The 16,519-nt window shown below is 40.7% G+C and overlaps 2 protein-coding genes across 6 annotated transcripts in view; both read left to right on the top strand.

Annotated features, from left to right (window-relative positions):
- Window positions 1–6,471, top strand: part of myo3b (myosin IIIB) — a 61,663-nt gene extending 55,192 nt beyond the window's left edge. For all 5 annotated transcript variants that reach the window (XM_046404308.1, XM_046404305.1, XM_046404304.1 and 2 more), the window contains 2 exons: window positions 224–378; window positions 6,337–6,471. In XM_046404308.1, coding sequence (XP_046260264.1) covers window positions 224–332 — 109 coding nt within the window. In that variant the 3' untranslated portion in view covers window positions 333–378; window positions 6,337–6,471. The remainder of the gene's footprint in view (window positions 1–223; window positions 379–6,336) is intronic.
- A 3,118-nt stretch (window positions 6,472–9,589) lies between these two features.
- Window positions 9,590–12,699, top strand: sp5a (Sp5 transcription factor a). Its single transcript, XM_046404997.1, has 2 exons — window positions 9,590–10,059; window positions 10,435–12,699. Exons 1-2 carry the CDS (start codon window positions 10,009–10,011, stop codon window positions 11,509–11,511), a joined length of 1,128 nt encoding a protein of 375 aa, XP_046260953.1. The 5' UTR covers window positions 9,590–10,008; the 3' UTR covers window positions 11,512–12,699.
- The last annotated feature ends 3,820 nt before the right edge of the window (window positions 12,700–16,519 follow it).

Below are 16,519 nucleotides of genomic sequence, written 5' to 3'. Positions count from 1 at the left end.
GCTTTGTCAGCATGCTAATTTTAATTGTTGAAGGTCCGACTTGTATTTGTACTATAAACGACATCCTGATTCATACTGGTACGCTTAAGAAAACGCATGAATGCCTGCCTCATCGCTGCATCTGCAAATATTGTTTTTACTCCAAGCGTCTTGTGGTTCACATCGAGACCGTTCTGCATCCCGGTTACTTCTCACCGCTTTCTCATCTTCTCTCCCATCACAGTCAAATCAAAGTGCTGGATGGAGAAGATGAGTACTACAAATTACTGTCAACTGTGGAGTCAATCCCCGAGGAAGACTACACGAATGCCCCCCCCTCCCACCCTTTCTAGTGGGCCTCTCGTCAGTCAGAGCTGAGCCTTACAGCCATGTCAGCTGGTAAGATAGACGCACCAGACATGTAGACAGACACTCCAAAGAACATCCTCGCTGTTGGATGTGCTGCCGTATGTGGAGCAAGTAGCAGCAATGCAGAATAAGCGACCCGTGCAGGCGATGCCCTCAGCTGTTAATCCAAAGTGGTCCAAAAGAGTTTACAGGAACGACTTACTCATCAGTGATATTGTTACAGAAGTTTAACCTAAGCAACCACTGTTTCTCCATTCCAGCTTAGCTTATATAGATACATGTTGCAGGAAGAGGGGCCACAGCCATCTTCCTGTGTATCTAATGACCTGTACTTGGTGCTGTTCTTGCTTGTCAATGTGGCAAACATTTGTTTGTCATGTTTTATATTAAACAAGATGTTATTATTCAGCTTAAAACCTGCTGTGGAATGGTACAGACGTTGCATCAATAAATGAGTACATGATGGTACACGTAACACAAAGTGAACACCATCATGTGGTTGGAGGGGAGGTTTCATTAAGTAGGGAGGAAAAACTGATTTGCAAAGTCACAATAAAACACATAAATGCTGAGCACCCATTTAAAGTGTTAATGTTGTTGAGTCGGATGTTGAAACTTGATGCCAGGGCTGCAACAAACAATTATTCCTATTATCCATGTATCTACTAATTATTTTATTCACTTATTCTCTAGTCTATAAAATAATGAGAAAGGCGTGAGACAAAAGAAATGTGTTCACACGGTTTCTTTTCACTCTGTGTTTGACCCTCTGTCAAAACATCTTCCTATAACGCTATAAACTGAAGAGAAGCAAAACAAATCATGGGATTTTTAAAGCGTGTGGCCTTTTATCTCAATAAACGACAACAATAACAATTTAAATTTAAAATGAGCATTGATTGTTTTCTGTCGATTGACTTGTCTATTATGGTTTCAGCTTTGCTGCATATTTACTGGGAGCCTCTCATCTTGCAGGCAGTTTCTAAACTCGGTGGTGTTAACCTGACTTGGAAACATCTGCCCATTTTCCAGAGTTATGTCTATTGTCTAAGACGGATCCGCAGAGACAAATCCCTCTGAAAGCCCAGACTCTCCCTACGAGTTTTCCCAGTGCGAGCTGCCGGTAGTTAGAGGGGCTTTGTGCTGGAATCACCACACATAGCCTCACAGAGCCAGAGCCAGACCTCACTTTGAATTTCACCCTAAATACAGGAATTTTCTTTTAAGATGTGAAGTGTCGGAAATGCAGGGCTGGCGAGTTGATTTGTGGAGCTTTTTTTTTTTTTTTTCTTTTCAATTTGCATATCATTTACTGCATCTCCCTTTGTTGACACCCGAGGGCCTGAGAGGAGATTTTGATCTTAATAGGAAGAGTAGGGTGGTATGACTGAGGATCTCATCCTCCTTACACTCAGCGGGGAAAACATTAGAGCTCTGCCTCGATAGCAAGACTGGCTTCACTTAGGTTCTGGTTCACAGGAATCCTGGTTGGCTTAAAGAGACCCTGGTTCATCAAATCCCACTGAGTGCTGTGAGGGTCAGACTCAGGTTGAGATGGTTGACTCTTCGCCTAAACATCACTGGTTATATGTGCTATTTCTCCATTTTTTATAGATGGAAAATATAAGACATTTCCTCAGAGACCCCAAATGTAATTAAAACAAGATGTGAAATTTAAGATGATACTTGGCTTCAGCTCTGTCAGTTTTGTCCCCTGACATCATTGTGGTTTTAACCCTGTCATTTTCCAACCATAACTGCGCTGTTCATTGTGTTGAACAGCCACAGTGTGTGTGCTGGTATTATGGTTAAACCAAAACTGTTGTAAAGGTTAACATCTCCTGGAAGTGACACGACCTCCACACAGCGGTGGAAGAACAGTTGGATCTGTTGCTTTAAAGTGAAAGTCCAGCATTCATGTCATTTAAGTACAGGCAGTGAAGTGTACTTAAAGTACTGATTTTTTTCTGCAGAAACTGGCTCCTGTCATTGTTACACTGTTATCTACTCATGACTGGATTATTATTACTGATGCATTATATGTAGACAGCATTTTAGCAGTGGCAGTTGGTTGAAGTGGAGCTAATTTCAGCTTGCATTGTAATTTAAAACCTCATCACAGGCTTTGTATTTAATAACTTAATCTGCAAAGGAACTACTAACCGGTGAGTACACAACTTGGGTAAAAGTACTTATTTACATTCCAGCTCTGCCTCTGCAAGACTATGAAAAGATGTAACACACAAAAGCAGCCCTTATATATTGACATTTTAATACAATATTTATCTAAAAATTGTGTTTACGTCATTTTGTTTCGTGTCAATAAATCCCGAGATTTGGTTCCAGTGATCTGTCGACAAATCAGCTGTTTCCGTGATGAAATTAGCTCACATAATTAAGATGCATCAGTAATAATATTCTAGTCTTTTCAATTTATTGTCATATTTAACTCTGAAGAAAATTCAAAGAGTAATACCCCGGACCACTGGCGGTGTTCTAATGTGGTGTCACAGTTAGTTCAGAAGCATTTCACCTCCGGTCGTAGCCACAGATCCTGCAATAATTAAAATCCTCGTTGTGCATTACTCCCTTGCTGGGATAGTTGGCTCCTCTGAAGAGCAGTCTGAAATAGGTCACCCCAGCACCCCGTAGTGCATCTTAAAAGTACACTGAATCAATTAAGTGTGATCATGCTCCCTTGATTATTTTGGCCCTGTTTTTTTACCACAGAGAGGAATTTCAAATAGGCTCGCTAGTTTGAATAACAAGGTTGGACTGTGGTGACAAATGGTTCCAGAGTGGGTGTTTCTTCCCCTGTTTTTCTCTGCCAAATTAACTCCCTGGCTGATTGCCTGCTTTAGCATATGAGAGGAGGTGAGCGGAGGTGTGTAGGTAATTGCCTTGGTTAGCTGATTATGTGTTGCAAAAGGCAAATGTTATGAAATCCTGTCGTCACTCTCGTGGAAGACATTCTGACCTAATGAACTGAGGATCCTGTGTTTGCATGGAATCCTGGTTGTGTTTTTGGGGTCTGCAGGCAGGATGCCGAGGGACAGACGCGGCGTCAAGTTAGCATTCGAGCCCTGACACCTGTGTTCTCTTTAGTACTTCTTCGTAAATCCAGCTCCCTCTTGCTTTTGCTCATTAAATCTGACAACATCTGGTGCGCAAGAGACGACTGCTTTAATGTGGCTAACGTTGCTGCTGGTGTTATTCTTGCCATTTTAGCTATTTGCTTCATGTGCAGCGCTTTCATTTAAGCTACATCCAAGGCAGCCTCAAACACCGTTATCCAAAGTTTTAAACCACCTTTATGAAAATCACTCGAGCTGCAGTCTTAACAAATGATGAAAAGCTTTTATTTTCTAAAGAAGCATACTTACCTTTTCACCTAATAGTGATGTCTCACTTCAAAGAGAGAACACGATTAGGCCAACATTGTCCTGTTTCTATATCCTCTGAGTTCAAAGGGAGAGTTTGAATACCTGTATTTCGTGTGCAGCCTTTTCAAATACTGTTTTAATGCAGTTTACGTGCTTTTGATATCCAGATGTGTCAGTTTTCCACCACGGTAGAATATATCACACTATATTATGATTGCACATCACAGTTTTATAAGTAAAGAATTAATGCCAACCTTTGTTTTTGGAGTAGGTTTTTTTTTGTTCCCACCAACTTCAAGGACAGAGGACGAACAAGGCGCCCAGAATAGCTGCAAACTTAGCATTGTGATGCTCTTTGCGGGCTAACGACTGGTGCCAAAGAAAGCGACATAACGTGAGCGTCGCCCAGATGTCAGATGTGTGTCGAGGGCTCTGAGCGAGAGAACATTCCCTAAAGACGGCATTAATAAAGAAACTGGTTGAGCCGGGTAGAGACGTGGAGAGTAAGAGGCAAAGAGGAAGAAGGAGATAAAAGAGTCTGTTGAGTACATACATCAAAGGTCCCTTAATGACAAGGGATGCCATTAGGGTTACGGTGGCTTTTGTTTCAGCTTCCTCACACCTGCAGTTTGTTGTGGATGCTCTGTGCACTGTTTTGTTGTTAACATTTGCATGAATAGAAAATGCATGCATGAGGAGATGAGAGTTTGTTCCAGACTGCTAATCTTGGTGAAGACCAAATGTTTTGGTCAGAACTGCAGCTTCCTTTTCATTTGCATAAGAGAGATGTAACCATTCAGCTGCTTCCTTGTGTAAAAGAGGGGCAAAGCTAGAAAAGGCTCACACAGAACAACAGAAACAGTATGGAAAAGCTGTTATCCTGTACGCCGTGAAATTTATTAACTTAAAAGTTTTCTCGGTGCCTCCGGTGCTGGGATGGGATTTGACAAATCAGAGCGTGAAATTGTGATTAGCCCCTCTCAGTTTGTCGACGGAGTGGGACACTTGCAGACTTGGCATGGCCAAAGGTGTAACCTGTTTTGTTTTGCCCCGGTGCTGGTTTCCCAGATGGTGGGACCAGCTGCCATTGAATAAACGCTGGACGGGTAACAGTGTGAGAATTACCACGTCCTTGTTTCAGTTTGGGATGCCTAACGGAAAGCTTGTCTTTTTGCCATTGCCAGGAGGAGCAGGCACGTATCACCTGGTACTCAAACAGACAAGCTTTTGTTTGAGGTCAGAATAAAGTACAGTCTGATATGTATGTTTTAAACACTGTCCAGCAGCTCGGAAATATTTGTGTGGTTGACTATGAAGACACAACCTCTGTCATATTAGAGTGTAATCACGGTATTTTCTTTGCTTTTCTGCTTGCTCTCATATATTTTTCAGCTAAATTAGAAGCATAATTCTTTTCCAGATGAGGGGTCTTTCACTAACAAATGTAATGGCTTGCAATTTTCTCTTATTTCCACTCTCACTGCTTTTCTTTCCTGAACATTTTTTTTGTTTAAATATGTACTCCAATTAACATACTTGTACGGATTATTTAGTCCATAACAACATGCAGTCTTGTTGTCATACTGAGGAAAGTCACAAATGTGAACAAATATATTTTAAAAGTATCATGAATAGCGTTTTGCAAATATTTGCTATTTGTTTTTGTGTTTTGAGGGATTTCAACAGGTTGTGTGTGCTTCAAGCGCACAAGATGACAACATTTCAGATTTCCCACAATTGCATCACTGTGTAAAGCCTTTAGCAGCTCTTATTGACTTGCTCAAGTTCTCTGGCGCAATAGCACCTGGAAAGTAGTCACTAAATGAAAGAATATTTTAAAAATTAAGTAGATTTCAAAAAAAGGGAAACCAGCTGTGTCATTCACGGCATCACGACACAAATGATGATTGGAGATGGGATCCTTTTATTGCTATTTTTCCTGCACTGCAGGCTGTAACTTTGTACATCATCATGGAGGGGGAGAGTTTCTCCTATTTGGGGCTGGATTAACGCATCCAGGGTGGGCTGAGAGAAGGTAAAATGACCTGTGCCGCCCTACGTGACCCCAGGCCAACCCTGCACATTGCCAAGGCTTTGCTCTTTGCCCTTGAATATGCAGAGATCCGCAGCTTCATAGGCTCGGAAGACAGAGAGAGGGGAAAAAAAAAGAGAGTTGTATCACATTGCAGGGAAAATTAGCGAGACCAAAGTTGGAGTTTCTGTGTGTTGGGGGCTGCGAACAATGGCAGCTTTCTGTCAGACAGCAACTTCAAAGGTCGGCTGAGTGACTGCTCTGAGTTATACTTTGTTGTAGATCACTGAGGAAATTCACAGATGTTTTCTCATACGAGACACCATTATAGCGGCTCAAGTACCCAGTAGCCTCGAGCGTAACCCCCACCCCCCACCTCATCTCCCTCCCTCCCTCTCTCTCTTCCTCTCTCTCTCCTTCTCCCACACACTCACACTCTCACACATGCTCTCTCCCCACCCTCCCCCTTCACTCCCCCACCCACCCCATCTCTGATATCTTTTCACTAACAACAATAGTGAAAAGTATTTTGAATGTGATTGTGAATGCAGTTCATGTCTCTCTCTTCTGCAGATTGCCTTCTTCAACTTTGATCTGGACCTGAACCAAAACGATCTCAGCAACAAGCTTGGCATCTATTGTACATTTTATTTATTTCTAGTAAACTGCTGTTTTATATGAGTCAAATAAACGTGTTTTAACTGCTGACTTTTGACTGTTGACTGCATTTTTTCTTCACTCTATAATCAGTGGTCCTTTTCACATCTTATGCAAGACTACACAGCGACTACACAAATATAATTTGCTTACCACAGCATTATGGTGACTGCCATGGGATCATACTTCGCTATATTTTGGTCTCAGTTTAGATTTATGTAATATCTGCTGTTGTTTTAATTGCGATGATCTCAGCAACACATTTCAAATGTTTTTTGTGTTGTTTCTGGGACGTAATCCACAGTCAGGTTAGAACACAAAGTGTCTCAAATCTGCTATAATTTTCAGATTATGCGTTAAAAAGCAAAGTCGATAGGAAATGAAAGGGCACGTTTTTGGGAATCAAAGCACCTGTTTGTCAGTTGTTGAACTTTAAGAAAATGTTTCATTTTGTTTCAAGCACATGAAATTCAGATTTCTGACCAAATAGGAAGCTGAGCTGAATTTTATATATTTAGAAAAACACCTGCTTCATTTTCCTGCCTTTTATAGAACAACAGTGCAAGTTTTGTTTCTTCTTTTTGGATAATCTGCTAATGCCTGAATGAAGTTTTTCCGCCTCTTAACAGTATTACTGTTGATAACCTCTCTTGCTGTATGTTTTAAAGTACTGTATGAAATACACAGATGGTGCAGGCTGCTTCTACTTTCATACCTTTGAGGTACACGGGCAGAAAACTACTGTAATGGGGGTTCCTCCGAGTTAGTTTTCCCATCACATGCCGCAGGAAAATTTCTTTTAGCCAAACCACTGCCGCGGTTACCCTGTAAAACCTGAGGCATGGCCATGGGATGGTAAAGGTTTGAAGCAAGTAAATTACCTCAGGGACCGGACATTGTGTCAAGCACACGGTCACGAATTTATTACAAACTATATCAAAGTCCTCCTCAGCCACATCCATCCCTCAGCTGGAGTTCCATTGAGATGCATTAAAATGTAAGAACTTGCATGTAGGGCTGAACCGAGTATCTCAAAGGAAGATATCAATAATTTGGTAATGCTGATGGTTCACAAAATTCATGCAGTTGTCACATATGTTGGAAATTTTCCTTTGCATAGCATGACAGCTCACATATAAAGCAGATTTAAGTGAAAATCCATAAATCACTGCTGCCTCTCAGGATCGTAGAAAAATCTTAATTCTGTTTTTTGGGTGGATTCCCCCTTTCCTGGAACAGCTGTCAGGTTTGACATAAGAGAGAAGATTAGAACATTTGACATTTATCTGACACTTAAACCTGGAAGCAAAAATTCATTGAAAGAACTTTTCCTGCACAAATACAAACTTTTGGACAAGACAAGTGTTTGCTGTGGTGACGTCTGGGCTGGTCAGTGAATTCGTTTTTCACCTGCTTCGAGCCCCATTGTGTCACAATCCTTTATCTCAAAATGTATAAAGTGAACACACGTACACCAGTTAAGTACATCACACTAAAAATATTTTGCTTTCACTTTCTAGCTGTGAATATGTTTAATAAGTTTTGGGTTGCCAGGTTGTGAAAAAAAAAAATCAGTTGGTGTTTATCCTTTCTGTTTAGTAACAATGTAGTTATAAATGTGAGTATAACATCAATGAACACGTATTCTCTTCAATTTCTACTTTGTAATTAAGCTGTCAAGCCTGCAGTACTTCAATAAGTCGTTAAATGTTTTTTTACAGAAATCCTGGCAACATCATGCATGTTGCCATGTTATCCTGGAGGAGGATAAACATTCACAACTTGGCAATCCTAATGTTTGGTTCTCATAAAGCCTTAGTAAATGATATATTAACAGCTAGTAAAGTAATTAGTTATAACTTATATAGGGTGCCGTTTTAACAGGTGGTACAGGTGTTCCTTATCCTGAAAAAAAAAACAAACTCAAGAATATATAATGGGACCTTTGCAAGTCCAATAGGTACACACACACACACTGCATGTGTCAAATTTAATACAACGTGGCTCAAAGCAGTGAACTTCCTGTTCTCCACATATACATTAAAATTCATCAGCCATAACTTGATGTAAACAAGGTTAATCTCCACGCGTTTTCTCAGTCAACAGTATGACTACACCACTCCTGTAGCCAGTTTTGTGGTTCAACATGGCTCCAGTGCAGCCCAGCAGGACTCCCCCTTTCCCTCATGACTGTGTGTAAAGCCGTGGGAGAGGACTGGGAACATTAATCCCTTCAAAGGAACAGATCTAATTCAAAATCTGCCGCTCCAAACTAGTTGAGAGGACAGTGATTGTTTCTGCAGGGAAGCCAGATAAAGATCAGAGAGTTGATACAGAAAACTACAACTTCCATTTCTACTGCTCTGCCACAAAAGTTTGGATATTATCTAATGAAAACTGCATACTTTTGCCTTCATTAAATGTTCTGAGGGGGACAAAAAAAAAAAAAAGACAAAATAAAATGTTCCAGTCTAGCTTTTGTGTTCCCTCACATTATGCCTCTGTTTAGCTTGGATGCTTACGTGCATGAGAATGTGAGCTTCCTCCCCAGACATATTGACAGGACAAGTTCATAAGGAAACATAATTGAGACATCAGTGTTTCAAGTGCTGCTTTTGTCACACGATTTAAAACAGAGATTTCCCCTTTTTTGGTCATGTTAAGTAACATGTTATAATTTGAATTAACTGCCGGGGATATACCCTGAGGCTCTAAGCTTGCATTTTGATGTTCAACAAAGACCATTTGGGGGGGGTAAAAAAAAAAAAATCAAAATTAGGACTAAGGTTGTGATAAAACAAACGAATGATATGAGTGAAGGAGAAAGAAGTATTTAAATAATTCAGAGAGGGCATAATTAAGTGTTTAATGCCGTGTTGCAGTTCAAAGCAACAACAAAGAATTTTTAATTCAAATTAGAAATGTAAAAGAGACGCAGATTCTTCAGAGATGAGAACTTTGTGTTGAGTCACTTGATTCGGTCTCTTTCCTCCATCAAACAGTCAGGCGACGCTCTTGGAGATCTCCAGAGATAACAATGTCACATTGTCACATAGGGTTCTGCTACAAATCCTTAATTACAAAAAGAGGATCAGATGACTACAGCATCCAATACGGGGGTCTCCAGGCGGCATGGGGGTCTTTGATCAAGAAAATCCAATTATTTGTGTATATACATTTCCCACATAGTGATTACTTCATTAATTGTCCCGCCTTTATCTCCTCCCTTCCCATCCCCCCTAATAATCAGCTCCTTTATCCAGACCAACAAACACACCATAGGAGCTTTGTGGATTCAAAGGATTTGCTTTCCCCTCTCAAAGAGCCGCTATTCTTTGATGATTGGGCAGCGGCAAACTTCAAAGTAATAAATCTTATTTCTGACTGGCTGGCGGCCCACCAAAGTCCTTATCAAATTCTAAGAAGTGATCCCTCACTCTTCAGATAGACCAAGGATATCTCGGAGAGAGGAAGCACTGGAGAGTGGAGACCTGCTCGGCACGATATTTTACTACGAATGCACACATTTATCTAAATTAGAGCTTTTATTTTTATTTGTTTTCATCGAGAGGGAGGAGGACGTTTACTATGGCAGCCGTGGCCGTACTGCGGAATGAAACACTCCAGGCTTTTCTTCAGGTTTGTGCGCAACTTTACTTTGTTTACTTTGACGACTTTAATAACTGGTAAACTTACTCGTCCGGGTTGGTTCACGTTTTGGCTGCGAGTCATTTAAATTCAGCAAAGATAAAAGTCGTGCTACCTTGATAGTCCAGCGTCATGTAACAAAATGAACTATTGCTTTGATTGTTTTTGCGCATTTTCCGCTACAACATGACGCCAACTTTTCTGTCACATTCAGGAACGATTTAGAGACGAAATTCAAACTGTTTTGACAAACCATTTCCTCGCTTGTTTTGATACGAAAACATGGCGCGTTAATTGTGTTTTTTGCCTCATAAACTGTGTCAGGTAATGATTGTAACATAGAAAATGTGTGTCTCGGTTATTCAGGATCGCACTCCAAACTCCTCTCCAGAGAACTGTAAGCACTCTCCGCTGGCTCTTCTGGCTGCCACTTGTAACCGGATCGGGCATCACCACGGTTCAAACCCGACAGACTTCCTCCAGGTCCCTTACGACCCGACTCTGGGCTCCCCTTCGCGTTTATTTCACCCGTGGACTAACGAGGGAACCCCTCAGAGCAGTTTGGCCAGCAACTCTACTTTCGGACTATCCTCCAAGCCCCAGCTGTCTGCACACATCCAGAGCTCCTTCAGCTCGCACCACGAACTGCCCCTCACCCCTCCGGCGGACCCCTCGTACCCCTATGACTTCTCCCCTGTGAAGATGTTACCTTGCTCCATGCAGTCTCTGCAGTCTACCTGCCCTCCCACATACGTCCCCGCTGTCAGTTACGCAGCCCCAACTCCCATTCCGCCTGCAATGCCAAGTTTTGTCACGGGACCCTCCGGCCTTGTGCACCAGCAGCAGAGACAGTTGTCCCCAAACCCTGGAGAGGACATTCCGTGGTGGAGCCTCCAGCAGGGGAACCATGTCAGTCACTCTTCCTCCCTGGGTCCCCACCGCTTCCAGCTGCAGAGGGGCTTGGTTCTGGGACATACGGACTTTGCGCAATATCAGACGCAAATCGCGGCTCTGCTGCACACCAAGTCACCTCTTGCAACTGCGCGGCGGTGCAGGAGGTGCAGGTGTCCGAACTGCCAGTCCTCCACGTCCAGCGACGAGCCTGGGAAGAAGAAACAGCACATTTGTCACATACCTGGTTGCGGGAAAGTTTACGGGAAAACTTCTCACCTCAAAGCGCACCTGAGGTGGCACTCTGGAGAGCGGCCGTTTGTGTGCAACTGGCTGTTCTGTGGCAAGAGTTTCACCAGGTCGGACGAGCTGCAGAGACACCTGAGGACTCACACGGGGGAGAAGCGCTTTGTTTGCCCGGACTGCTGCAAGAGGTTCATGAGGAGTGACCACTTGGCAAAACATGTCAAAACTCACCAGAACAAAAAGAGCAAGTGCCACGACAAGACACTTGAGCACGTCAAAAGGGAGGACACCAGGAATATGTTGTAACACAACTTGTAGTCATTTTAAATAGTAGAAATCACTAGTGCAATACAGTCAGTCCTACATTAGTTGAAGTACACAGTGAGCTGCATTTTTATAGGGTATTTTGTTTATTTTATTTTATTTTTTTAATTGGTTTATTTCTTACATCCTGACAATAGTTTCTAACATTGCTGGTCTGTGTAGCACATTTTTGTGTATGTATAAAGTTTCATAAGTTAATTTGGGACCGTGGAGAAGTTAAAGCTCATGAGTTTGAATTCACTGTCTATATCATATCAAGAAGACAAGTTTTCAACTTGTGTTTTGATCATTGTCTTCGGTGGAAGATTTCACTCCCCTGTACATTATATTTAATAGCTTTTGTTGAATGAAAGTGTCCGTTTTTTGCTCCTTATGGGGTGTTTATAAGCATGCTCTTGAAAAGATATGCTATTGTTGATATGACCCAAATACTGTGTGAGAATAAAGATTATAACATTTTCCTCAACTCAGAATAATTCATTTAATATCTCAGTCCTATGGGCGACAAGGTTTTATGTGTCAAGAAATATACTCAGTATTAGCTGGATTAGTGTGCCATGTGGATTGTTGTCAAAGTTTCACAACAGTAAAACAAACTTATTATTTTCCAAAGAATTTGTTTCGTAGAATCTATAATTTAACTCATTGGAGGACTTCTAGGAAAAAGTGTGCAAATTATTAAGTTTCCAGCTGGTTGTGATGGTCGAAAATGCATAACCCACCATAACAGAACAATGTTAAATATTTGGCTAAAGTGAAGATGAAAAGTCAATGTTTTCCCCTGCTGCTGCTGCTGCTGTTGTTGTTTAACCTCTAACATGAGTGAAGCAGTATTCAGTAACACAGAGATGACAGAAGTTGAGTTGGACTGGATTCTACTTGACTTGTCTTCACAGAAATAATTTGCATCCACCATTTAAACATTTACAATGCAGTCTTAAACAGTGAAATATTTCTGTGTGATCCCTGAAATTTGGCCGCCACCTGAGGTAAAACCGATACATGATGGAGGTTCGTCTCCATCGTCTGTAGACCTGAGCGGTTCAAAGGTGCGAATATTCTGAAACATAATTTAATTAAACACCAAACTCTGCCTCTTCACTGTGGAGGTCTTAACTTAAAATCATGACGTGAAAGGTTTTACTTAAAATGTGCTCCTTTTTCTTGGATTAAAAAAAAAACAGAACCCTCAGAATAAACAAAATTTTTAAAAAATTACATTAAGTTGTTTGGGGAATGTCACACATTTACTTCACATTTTCTGCCATTAGACTCAACTGTAGGGATGCTCTTAATTTGTTAATGCACTCTAATAGATGTGGTCTGTTAGTTTTATGCCACAGTTTTTGCATTTTACCTCTGAGGACTTGAAGTCGTGGGCTGAGATGAGACCCATTAACAGAGGAGCACTTTGCCCTGAGGCTGCTATGTCACTGGATTCATGTTGTATACTCAGGATGTGCAGAAAGTTTATTGTCTCACCTGTCTGACAGAGTCGCTCAGAGTGTCAGTGGGACAGTCCAGTTTTCCAGACAAACTAATTGTTTAAATCCTTTTTTTTTTTTTTCAGAGTAAAGAAATAACTGCAAACGTAGGACAAATTGCACATTTATGACATACTAACACCTACCCTAAGTGTCATGTTATATTGATCACTGCTGCGCCACAGCAATGCAGTAAACTAACTGCTTCTTGCTGATGAGTATTTTATGTTGATTTTCTCCCACAGTGGATTTAAAGTGACCTTATGGAGTTAAGGGAGGAACTTGTCAGCATCTAACGGAACTGAAGGATAGTTATGATGATCCAAACATCCACTTCAATAACTCAGTAATGCGGAGAGTAGCATCGCTGCTTGCCAGCAGTGACTCTCTTCTCCTGTCTGTCTTATGAGAGATCACTGAAAATGTCTTATGAAGAGAACAGCCGCTGCTGCCATTCGCTGGCGTTTAGAACTGTCAGTTTGCTGCCTCAACAGCGCCCCCTTTTGCAAGTCGCCTCAGTGGCTGTTAAGAACAAGCAAATATGGCAAATGTAACAGATTACAGTAGAGGTCCATGCTATGAAGACAGCTACATTTACAGACAGAGAAAGACTTTTTCCATACATGTTGACACGCATTCTGTCCTCTAAGGTTCAACGTATTTGAGGGCGCTTGTATTAGTCAATTTTATTATTGCTCTCATTGCTTGACCTTCATCTGACAGCTTCTTGGCTTCCTGGTTGTATGGTGATAGAGTTCGCCACAATCATAGCCAAATTGTTTTGCCAGTTTGGTGGTCTGCACGTCAGAATTCAAAATATGGGATCACATGTTCAATCCCAAAGTGATTTCAACTTGAATTTAAAAGGCTAATTAAGGAGGGGAGTCTGAGCTAGATGCCCCGTATACATTATGTCAGTTGCTCTTCTGCTTACAAATTAAAGAAATGTTTAAGAAGCAAAGTCATATAATGATTGCTAGTGTTGTTAAAGGTAATTATTGTAAATGGCAGCAAGTCAGATTTCCTTTTTACTTATCAGTCACGGTATGCTGACCAGACTTTACGTATAATGCTGAACTGCACTGTACTGTACTGTACTGTCCTATTTTGTATGTACAGCCTTGTTATACATGTGCTGCTACCCACTTTGTGCTATAAGTGCCTGTGGGATTGTGGGAGTTGTATCCAGTTCCTCTAAATCCTAAGGAAGAAACTACATGAATTTTAACATAAATTCATCACAGAAAGAGCAAAAACCTACAGTAATATGATAAGACATGACCATTTGAACTGTGAAGTCTTTATTCACAGTTTATGATCCTATTATAAAAATTATGCCAACGGAAGACTCAAATGGCTTCATTGTCCAAGATAGAGTCATTATTCTTTAACATTGCAGGATGCTTAATTGTTCATGTGAAGGATATCATATGTTGAGGCTTAAGTTTATTTTCTAAAAAAAAAATGAATGAAAGAATTAAGAACTTCAGAAATTCCTATCACAAATGCCTGTCCATGTAGGATTTAAAAACGTTTAATCTCAACTGTCCAGTAGGAAGAAAAGCTTCATTAATATTATTAGCGTAAGCATTATGGCTTGTTCCTAATGATCTCATTCTGTATGTCAGTCCCTTCAGGGTGACGCTTTTTTCAGCTTCTCGTTCATAGCTCGTCTGCGCAGTATATAAAGTGTTAGTAAATACGTTTAAAACACAATGTAATGTAGCTGTGAGCAAATAAACATTTAAAATTTTTAATTATGTCCACAACTTCAACTCCTGTGAAGCATCTATAACTAACAATCACTGGGTCCAAACTGACCAGTTTGGGTCAGTATTGTGCAAATGCAATAATGGGTTTACCTCATCTGGGTATTATGGGTAGAGAATCACTCAGACACTGGGCTATTTTGACCCAGTTTGGGGTTATTTTTTATATTGCTGTTGGGTTTTCAACCAAGACTAAAATATGGTTCTTTTTAAACTCACTGATTATAAATGAAGTGTATTTACAGCTCCATTTTCAATGTGGATACGCAAATCATTTTGTACATTTCTGACAGATTTAGGGTAAAATGTGAGCTTAACCTTTTTTTAGCTTTAAAAATTACACTAAATACTGGGTCAAAATTAAGTTAGTGGATGGCAGGAGAAGTCACTGTTGTTGACAATGGAGCAAATTTCTTTTAGAGAAATCAAATAATGGTCATATAATAATATGATAAATTGATTTTAAGACCCTCAAATGAAAAAAAACAAAAAGAATTAATTCACTGCAGTCATGTGAATTTGGGGGATCAGGTTGAGTCACTGATGGGATGGACTCTTTAATCAGACAGGACTGAAATAAGTGACATCACCTTTTTCCAATCTCAGACCTGCCCACTTCAAAACAGTGAGACACAACTCAAACAAACACAAAATACAGAATCTTTCATCCTAAAATTTTTCCTGGCACATCACTTGTGGATCTGAGGTTAATTTTCTACTATAACTCTTGCTATTTTTCTCTGTTATGGCATCTGTGCTGTGGCTCATATGAAAAAGCCCAGACCAGGTCTATTCCTGGAGTCCCTCTTTTGACCTGCAGAGTGACAAACCCTGAAGCAGCTTGGTAAACCTGCCAATTAGATCAAACTAATGTGTCTTGCTGGCCCCAGAAAGAGGCATTTTAATTGGGGAAATTGGCTCTATGCTAGGCCTTGGGCAAGAGATGTTCAGTATGCGTGTGAACAAATCATTAACACAGAACTGATACACTGAATATCATTACTGTCACTGACTGAATCAGCAGCTTTTAGCAGTGGAGCTCCCCTCACTGGTCTTCAAATCACAAAACCCTCTAGTAGACCCAATGGGAGCAAAAGAGGAGGTCAGGTAACAAAGTCTACGTAGGGAGGAACAGCAAAAAATCTGACTTCTGTGTGTTTCCTGTTGGTTTTTCAAATCAGACAACATGTTTATTATGACGACAAAAGTCTCCTAACGTCTGTGGAGTAGTCATTTTAATCAAACCACATTGCTTCCCAAACCTAGAATAAAGTACTTATTTTAACACAGGCCTTGAGTTTTCTCTAAATCTAACCAAGACGTTTTTGTGCCTAAACCAAACTTTCATGGAACTTTCTAAAGTGTTTTGTGAAAGTTTGAGAAAGAACCGAGTAATGATCAGAAAACTCAAGGACAAACACATTTTGTCTCTGGCTTAGTGAACTATAGTGCTGTTGACTGTGACTCTTTAAAATGACCAATTTGAATCAGCAAACCAATTTGTGTACTCTGGACTTACCTGCATATAGATGATACCTGCTACCTGGCACCTGTAACTGCTATGCAGATACTCTTGAGACTGAACTATGAATTTATCTTGAAGCATCTCTAGCTGTGAGAAGGCGATGGAAGGTTCTTATGAATAACCAGAATACACCCAGCGGTTGGGACTACACAACAGATTAATTCAGATAATAAACAAGATAATAAACCTCGCGTTGTAGAGAAACCAGGATG

This window comes from Scatophagus argus, chromosome 11 (assembly GCF_020382885.2).
Source record: "Scatophagus argus isolate fScaArg1 chromosome 11, fScaArg1.pri, whole genome shotgun sequence".
Lineage (NCBI taxonomy): Eukaryota > Metazoa > Chordata > Actinopteri > Scatophagidae > Scatophagus > Scatophagus argus.
This window is presented reverse-complemented; position numbering and strand designations above follow the sequence as displayed.

Excerpts from the sequence above, each read along its gene's own strand:
- sp5a (XM_046404997.1), top strand. The coding sequence starts at position 10,009 with ATGGCAGCCGTGGCCGTACTGCGGAATGAAACACTCCAGGCTTTTCTT. Across the intron at positions 10,060-10,434 it reads CACTCCAGGCTTTTCTTCAG|GATCGCACTCCAAACTCCTC; the intron begins GTTTGTGCGCAA and ends TCGGTTATTCAG.